We start from the raw sequence: 9324 nt of genomic DNA on the forward strand, positions 1-9324 counted from the left end.
CCTCCGCCAGCTCCCTCAGGATGTTAAGCAATGAAGTTAAGCAAAAATGAATTTCAGTTGCCAACAAGGACGCACTTAAGCAAAACTGGGCATTAGGTTCCCAAGTATTATGTAGGCGTAGCTCCACTCCAAACACCTCTGAGATGACGTGATATGGTCACTAAAATACCAGTGTTCTCACTAGTGACCTTGCCAAAAAAAACCAAAGCTGATGAATTTAGTGAGTATCAGCATGGAATACTACTGGCAGAATGATAGTCCTGAATTTTTTCTAGTGTACTCATTTGCCCTCCTCATATATCCCTGCATTAGCACAGGTTACAAATACTTTTTAATTTTAAAACACAACCGTAGCCGAAGGCCCGTTTCTTAAAAAGAATTAAGAGAAGACACGTATCTTTAGGAAATTGTGCTGTCAGTTACTATCAATTGCTTAGAAAAAGGAGCGGTATAGTATAAAGTAGGTCGTGAATCAGTAAAGTATAAATAATTTCCCTTTCAAAACCAGAAAATCTCTTGCCAGAGGTGATGTAGTTTCAGTTTAGGAAAGAGAAGCAGACACTGTTTTTAATTATGCTTGGTAATGCAAGAAAATGTAGAACAAACCTACTTTTTTTTATATCCATCATGTAAAGTTTTATTGGGGTTGTTCCTTTGACGAAGCCTTTATTTTTACAAAGCTTTTAACAACACAGTTGTTTAATTCCAGTGTACAAAAATAACTGTCTTTTAAAAAATTACTAAATTTTAGCACAGTATGTCTGGAATCAAAAACATTTTTCATACTCTGCTATCTTTTCTCCAGAAACAACTTCCACATCAAGGGGAACAAGGACATATTTAATTCAAGATGTAAACTCTGTTCCATTTGTCAGCTGCTTTCTCCCGCTGTGCTGACTAGTTGGCAAAGACAGGGAATGGGCTCGTCTGTGCTCGGCACTGAAAGCCATGGCACTGAGGGTGATGGATCCACACCACCACATTGGAGCACAAGGCAGGAGACTGTCACGTCCCAAAGTGCAAGGCAACAACCTTGCAGCACCCTCCAGGAGGAACAGAGATGAAAAAGTGCCCAGCTGCACTCTGGAGAGGATTGAGTGGCTGCGGGGAACGTGCTTTACATCCACGTCCCTGGCCTCCAGCCCGACTCCTCCAGCATCAGCTCCAAAGGCATCGTGCTCCCTAGCAGCAGATCCTGCTCTGACAGGCAGAGCAACATCTCACCGGTGAAGAAAGAAAACCTACCAAACCCAGCAGGGCTCCTTCCCCCCCCGCCGCTCTCCCTCCCCAAGCAAAGAAAATAAACTTACAGCCTATTCTGGGTCTGCTGAAAAGTACAGTCATTCCAGGCACGAGCACTGAGTCCCGCCTGTCAAGTGGACAGTTCAGGACAGGCAGAGCACTCCCTTTAGGGAACAGAGATGGACCACAGATGTGTGGCTGGTGCCTGGGCATGCCCGCCCAGGTTCAGGGACGGACTCAAGTTCAGTGTGCTAAGAGAGGGACAAAAATAAACAGAAGGCAGAGCTGGAGCCAGTAAATGCCGGTATTACTTATCTACTTCCCCATCACCAGGATTTCTGTTTGGACTTCTTCCTCCTCTGTTTTATGAGGAATAAATTCTCACTGATATCAGGACTAGCGTCTTTCTGCTTTTTCCATTTCTTCTTCCTTTTAGCACCTTCCAGAGGCTCCTGCACATATGCAGTCTTGCTGCCTGAGAATGCCTGGAAAATGGACTTGTGACAGATTTTGCTGCCCTTACATGCCTGCCTTTTACACCCTCTAGGGAAGTCGTCCTCCATCTTGTGGCCAATTTCAACATCACTTCTGTGTTTCTCGTTGGGTTTCTCTGCCCGGGACATCTTCATCTTTTTGTGACACTCGCCATCTTTATTATGTTTCCCATGTTCTTTCCAAGGCTTGCTCTTTTTCTTATGGCTGTGCCCCCCATGTTTTTCTTCCTGCCATGGTGTATCTGACTGTTCTGGCAGAAGGCCAGCTTCCTGTAGTTCTGTAAAACAGAGCAGTTTATTTCAATACCCACACAGAAAACTTAAAACCTAGTGCCCGAGCCATCACAGCTTTTCTTATGTATGAAGTTAGTCATACAAAATCTATCTCTGATAGATTTCTTCATAGTGTTTTTTTTCTGTCAACAGACTGAATCTTAACAAATTATAGTTTAATTCTCTTCTTGCTAGTTTATAGAATTTTTAATGTCAGTGAATTTTTTAGAATTAAAACATCTGACAATGCCCACCTAGTGGCTTCGACACAATACATTTCCATGATAGACATGGATGAATAAAGTCACAAATCTTTTACTACCGTTAGACTACCTGTTCAAATCCCTATAGCTTTTCCCAACACATGAAAATAATCCCACAATATTTCTAAAAGCAGCAAGCACAGAAGAAAGTATTTCAAAGAACTGAAAGGCAGCAGGGATCTCCCAAAATATACTGTACCTGCAACCTTTCTTTTTAATCTGTTTGCTCTTCTCTTGATATCGTATTCATCATCGTAGTAGTAGATGAACGGAGAAGTAGGGAACATGCTCCCATGCATGCGCTTTTCTGAGCACTCCTGCAAAACACATTTCAAGTCATTAGAGGTGGCTGAGTTGCAATTCTCCTGGAAGATAAATGGGTTGGATTCTGCAGGTGCTGTTCTGTACCCATGGAGGATGTGGCCAGCAATTCTTTAAACACTGATAAGTTTATTACCATCCAGTAATCCTGCTTGTGCACACAGAAAAACATGCATTACATAAGCCAAGCTGCAGTCCTCTCGCAGCAAACAGAAGGAATCCCGTGTCTTCCTGCAATTACTACATATCTGTAGCGCTGACAGAAGCAGGTGAGCACGAGGTAAATACAAGGTGAACTGCAAACGGAGCTGTTGGATCTGGGGAACATAGCTGTCCTGCCTGCAGCTGGGCCACGTGTTCCTGCCACCTGTTTTTGCTGCTTCTCGCTGCCCCCTCTGGTCTCCCAGCACAACCACATGCCGGGTCTCCTCGAAAGACAAATACTTCTAATTGCAGGGGAGCTCTTCTAACCTAGATCATTGGGGTAAAGTATGTGCGGAAATGTGGCAGACTCAAAGGGTAGGGTGGGCTGAGGGAAGGAGCGAGCAGCGATGAGGAGCCAGGGGCAGCATCCTCCCCACACAGCCCATATGCAGCCAGAACGATGTGTCTGACTGTAGGCAGTTTTCTCATAGATACAAAAGAAAAGCAAATCCTGCAGGATACTGCTGTGTACGCACACCAGATTGCAGGGAAGAGGAAGAGAGCCCCGAACAGTCAGCTGAGGTGCGGAAGGGGCTGGCTCTTGCATCGCGTGCACATCATCCTATTTCCCAAACACTTGATTCAGCAATGTGAATTCTTTCACCACTGTACACGAAGTTTTAGCAATGTCTTGCGAGTCAGGCTAACTGGGATGCTTCCTATGATTCTGTCTTTTTTTCAGAGTACCATGTGATATTAACTGATTGTCCTGGTTCCGGCTGGGATAGAGTTAACTTTCTTTCTGGTGGCTGGAGGGGTGCTGTGTTTTGGATTTGGTATGAGAGGAGCGTTGATGGCCCATTGATGTTTTGGTTGTTGCTAGGTGGTGTTTGCACCGGGGACATTTCTGCCTTCCACGCTTCGCCAGGTGCACAGGAAGCTGGGGGTAGGGTAGGGGAGAGAGCATAGTCGGGGTGACTGACCCAGCTGGTCAATGGGGTATTCCATACCATGTGACATCATGCTCAGTATATAAACTAGGAGGTGTGGTCCAGGAAAGGGGGGCTCTCGGAATGGGCTGGGTGTCAGTCGGCGGGTGGTGAGCAGTTGCATTATGCGTTGCCTGCTTTGTATATTCTATTATTGTTGTTGTTGTTATTATTATTATTATTATTATTACTGTTCTGCTTTGTTTTATTTCAATTATTAAACTGCTTTTATCTCAGCCTGCGAGTTTTCCTACTTGTGCCCTCCCGATTCTCTCCCCCATCCTACTGGAGACAGGGGTGAGCGAGTGGCTGCATGGTGTTTAGTTGCTGGCTGGGGTTAAACCATGACACTGATGCTGTCTTCCACTTGTAAATTGCTTGTTAACTGTTGTGCTTTGCAACATAATCTTTCTACTTCTGCCCAAATCTAATGAGCTCTGGCCCTTGCCGTTCTCAAGAAACTGTCAGCTTTCGCTCCCCTTGATGTCTCCACCACAAGTGAAGCAGCTTTTCTTCTTGCGTTCACTATTTCTACTACTCCGTGCCATCTCTAGCGCCCCCTTTCCCGGTGTGTCCTCCTGCCTCCTTCCCTCTCTTTTTTAAAGGCAGGGTACATCAAAGATGATTTCAGATGTATTTAATATTTCTCAGCTTGTATTTGGTCTTTGCTTGGCTGAAATTAAATGAAGAATGAGGTTATTCTCTGTGGTGTCCTCCAAAAGGGTACTGTTAGGTTGTGTGACAAGTGGCTCATCTCCACAGGCACAGAAGAGCGTGGACGAGTAATGGCAGCTCGTAGCTGGAGCCTACCCAAGTCTGAGGGCTCAGCCTTACCTCACTACGAAAACAGCCTGAAAGGGACCTAAGAGGGGGCATGCGAGTCCATCTGTCGCCTGAGGCTATTCTCAGTAGCTATTCATCTGAGATATGCATATCCTGGAAGACGGGCCGGATTTCACCTTGAACACCTTGAACAGCCAGCTATTGCCCCACAAAGAAACCTCCTCTCTCACCTTTGCCAGGTCCTCCATCTACCTCCCTCAGAGGAGAGAAAAGCATAACAGAGAAGTGATACTTCAAATACCTGTGATTCACATGAGTGAAACCTAAGAGTGGCCTTTACGCAGGGCAAAAAGCTGCCTGCCTATCTGGAATAAATGCAAGAAAATATTATCCCTAAACATTGCTAAAGAGGTTACTGAAAACAACATAGATTGGCTTTACACAGGAGTATGCAAAGACAGAGTCATCTTTCTGTGATACCTGTGAAAGGTACTGCTTGAGATCCCACATCAAATATAGGGCTTGCTCTGCAGGCACGTGGCCTGTTCATTATTTTTCTTTTGTTAATATGCTGACAGAGAAGCCTTAGTGAATGAAATGCACGGGCCACCCAAACTGGCACTCCTCTTTTCCTCTTCATCTCCACTGCATTGATAAATCAGCTCAGCAATGTCCAACATGCACTTGGCTATATCCTTCCCTCTCAAGTAAGCTGCCACTGCTGCCATACACTGTGGACTGTTAAATACTCTTAGGACAGTCTTCAGCGCTGGAGGTATCATACAGAGGATGGAAGGCAGAGCCTGCTACCAACCTGCAGGAGGAACCTCCTGTGTGATTGGCATACTGGGATGTGAAGGCACATCTGCAGACACCGTACAGTTCCTTATCCCTGCTGCCTTTAGAACTTGCTGCAGCCTGAATAATGCAGTGGGCTGTCCCTCATTAACTTGCCCTCCCTCTTAACTTTCCCATGGGGATGCCCCTTAAAATGAGCACATCCTTGTTATGGACTCTAAGAGACAATGTTTTGGATGTGTGGACTGCTATGAAATGAACTATGATGTGAAGTCTACTAAAGAAAATAAGATTTCTTGTCCTTATTAATTCTTAGTTTACATAAAAATATGACTGTCTAAATAAACAATACAGCAACTTCAGGAAACATAACTGCCAGGTGTTGAAACCTCCCACAGTTTATGTCTTAACTATTTCCATTTCTACAAACAACCAGAAGTGATCCACAATGACCTCCTTACTGGAACTGCACAGTTAACTCCGGGATTTAGCAAGTTTTTTGCTCTTGCCTCTATTTTTGGAAAAGGTCTCCCTAGACCTCTAGCAAAGAAAAGGAATTTCAGGTGTTCCTGAAGTAGATGAAATGGTAACATGAAAGGAAACGGACTGCAGTGGGAGGCACTGATTATGGTGCGTCTATACAAAACTAACCCCAGCCTTTTTTTCTTGGTCAGTTTGTTATTCCTCTGCTTTGACTGCTCAAAAAAGGCAATAGAGCAGGGTTCCTGAGGTATAGAAATGGGAAAAATGTTAAGAGATGCTTGTCATCACAAGTGATTTTTACCTGCTTAAAAATATTTACATCAACAAAAAAACCCTTTTTTCGCCCCTTAAATTATAGGCAGATCTTTCAAGCTCTGACAGAGCTGCTCATGGCATGAACTCAGGCACTGATTACAACCTCAGTTTTCTAAGCCAGTGAGAGCTGCGAATCTCAGGTGCATTGCCTGTCCAGCTGGGTCGCTGTAAAGATGCAGGCCGCCAGTCCAGTTTCCTCAGCCATTCTTGGGCAGAAGGTTTAGTGAGTTGAGGGCAAATACTCAGTTATCATTACATAATCCAATGTGTGCCCTGGATGTTTCTGTATGCATATAGAAAGATCTGGTGAGTATTTCTGCCCTTCAGTGTTGGTTTTGACTTCTCCATTTTAATTCAGTCATTGCTCAGGCTATTTCTGCTCGTTGTATGCTAGTAAAAATACTATCCTATCTTCTTTAACTTTGATAGCCATAAAGTGTTGTTTTTGAGTCACTTTACTCCCTTACTGATTTTATACAGTTTCTACCATTTTCTATCCAAGTAATTACTATCAGCTCCTCCCACATACTTACTAATTATTTTTACAGCAGCCTTATTTGTATCCATGTATGGCTGCCTCCCTCGAACGCCGTTTCTTGACTGTTTAGTAAGATGGTCCTTATCCAGTGCCAGCAATCAGCCTCACTTCTTCAATCCTGTCACTTCATTTTTTATTGTATACGCTCATTCTAGTGTCTGTATTACTGCAGGGGCTTTATTCTGGTTTTGTTTAGCAAGGTCAGTTTCAGTGCTGCTTTCATAGGTTTTATCAGCTCCAGTCCCAAACAGCAGGCAGAACAAGCTAGTTCACATGACTGTATTGCTGAGGTCTCACACTGCCGCCGCATGAGTGGCTGTGTCTTGAGTAGATGTCTTGCAGGTAAAGCCAAGGATTTGGATTCCTGTACCACAGCCAACGCAGAGCCTGTATTGCCGAGTCAGGGGTGACACCAGGCTGCTGGCACACGCTTGTCTCTTACTGAGCTTGGATTGCAACAGCTGCTTATTTCCTGCCCGTTCCAACCCGCCTTTGCACGCAGCAGTGTGTCCGGGACGTACGCAATGGCCTCAACACACCACTCAAAGAGGAAAATCTTCACTTGTCTCCAAAGACAGCTTGGCATTAAAAATTTTCCATTCATCTTTCAGCTCTGCCATGAGAAGATCCCAGCAAACCTGCCCTACCTGTCCCACTATTCCCCACAGGGATTAACTATTTAGCCGAAAACAGCAGCAAGTTTTTAACAACACATCTTCAGTAGTTGTAGGAGTCGACACACAGAGCATGCAGGAGAGACGGAAGGAATTTGCTGGGAATTTGCTATCTCTAAGCTATAGGAAACTATAAACTTAGCCCATCCAATGGCATGAGTACCATTCATTTTCTAGAATATTTGTGGCTTCTGGACTTATTCCATAAAACAAAAAACCTAACATTTGTTTGGTGTTGGTATTTGTAGGTAGACAGCTACACTTGTCACGACAGGGGGCTGAGAAAGGTGATAAACATCAGCAATCCATCCTAGAAGATGCAGCACACCTCCAGTTTTTACTGAAGCCCCTTAAGGCTCACGATGTTCTCTTTCACCAGACTGTGCACCCTACAGAAGGATGATGTCAAACTTAATTCAGATGTTGAATTATACTAAGAAACTAGAAATAAGGATCATCAAAAGCAGGCAGAAATGGAAAATTCATAAAACGGGCATTCAACTTGTTGGGCTGATTGTGGTGAAAAACCTTACATGATGTTGAACATGGCAGTAAGGCACTAATATTTCATCCCATGAGCCACGGGAAAAAAAAGAAAGAAAGAAAAAAAAAAAAAGCTCTGTTCAGCAACTGTCTGTTTTCCAATGAACATTCCAGGCAGTCTCATTTTGATTTAAGATTTAAAAAACAAATCAATAAACCTGCCAAGAAGAGATAGTAACTTTTCTTTTCCTCTGTATCTTTAAATTAGATGGGTGAGATCACTTCATACATTGGCCTCCACTGATTGCAGCAGTGTTGCAAAGTCACAAACATTTCATTAGAGCAGCCCTTCCTATAGCATTAGCTTGACTCTTTCAGGTCTTTTCTCTAACACACACCATGGCAGAGACGAATTTCTGCCCCAAGGATACACTCAACACTGAGGCAGAGAATGCTCAGACTTACATATCCAAAATGTCCTTTCCGGGAACAGTTGTAGCAGTACACTAAAGCAGAGCGCTCAGAGTGAGAACCGGCTGCCTTGATTGGTCCTGGCTTTGTCTGTAAGATGGAAATAGGCAAGAATTAGGTCTGCCAGTATTCTGAATGCTGAATTAAAAATAAATTAAAATTACATAAATATAATTTTATTATGCTTAAATCAATATATTCCTGCTTGCTGTTGGAATATTAAGTTTGAAAAAGAAGCAAGTGGCTCATATTACTGTAATTTTGCAGAGCAAGTTCAGCCTGAGCATCACAAATGAGGTGGGAAGAAGCATCCGCAGTATCTATTCCACCTGGCCATGTTATTTCAGCTCTGAATACAAGAAAATAGGCTGCTGATTTATCTCTCTCCCCTCCTCCTTGTCTCCCAGCCCCCTCCCCCTCTCACAGATGCCCCAACATCCCCCGGGATGGACAGAGCCATCAGATACTGCATCCACCAGCTGGATAGGCACATTTGTGTACTGCTGAACTAGCCTTGCTTAAAGCAATATAGCAAAGATCTGACGGAGATATGGGGCCTTCACCCACTGCATTCCCAAGTCTACATTTGCTTCCAACAGCAGTGCCCAGGAGCAGATGCACTGCAGGAGAACCTGCCAGTCCTTCCAAGAGAATGGGGGACTGGTTCTGCTCCCAGCAAAGGAGACATGATGCTACGGTCTGTAGCTGCTCTTGGGGCTTACGTAGGGCAAAGGAACATTTAGCACGCTCCATCGAATTCAGGGGAACAGCCAGCTCTCTTTCTTTTCCCCATTTAGCACCACTAATAGCTGAACATATTGTTTATTCCTTTACTTCTCACACGTGCAAGCACATTCATCCCCTGGAGAAGTAACTGCCATAAAGCCCTTGCCTAGCAAGAGCTGCCACAAGTACAAACAAGGGCTGCATGAATTCTGGCTAAAAAGCAGCAGGGCAAAAGAGCAACCTAGATTTCAAAGAAATTAGTACTACTTGGTAAAGCTCATTACAGGAATTGCTTTTTTCTTTAAATCTGTATCACCACGCTTTTCT

General features: G+C 44.1%; 1 protein-coding gene across 7 annotated transcripts in view; it reads right to left on the reverse strand.

Moving 5' to 3' along the window:
* Window positions 1-610: 610 nt before the first annotated feature.
* Window positions 611-9324, reverse strand: part of ZCCHC7 (zinc finger CCHC-type containing 7) — a 119168-nt gene continuing 110454 nt past the window's right edge. For 6 of the 7 annotated variants that reach the window (XM_075137957.1, XM_075137953.1, XM_075137959.1 and 3 more), the window contains 3 exons: window positions 8266-8361; window positions 2472-2589; window positions 611-2014 (listed from right to left, as the gene is read on the reverse strand). In XM_075137957.1, the coding sequence (XP_074994058.1) occupies window positions 1569-2014; window positions 2472-2589; window positions 8266-8361 (660 nt within the window). In that variant the 3' untranslated portion in view covers window positions 611-1568. The remainder of the gene's footprint in view (window positions 2015-2471; window positions 2590-8265; window positions 8362-9324) is intronic. The other variant, XM_075137960.1, reaches the window with a different exon arrangement.

This window comes from Calonectris borealis, chromosome Z (genome assembly GCF_964195595.1).
Source record: "Calonectris borealis chromosome Z, bCalBor7.hap1.2, whole genome shotgun sequence".
Lineage (NCBI taxonomy): Eukaryota > Metazoa > Chordata > Aves > Procellariiformes > Procellariidae > Calonectris > Calonectris borealis.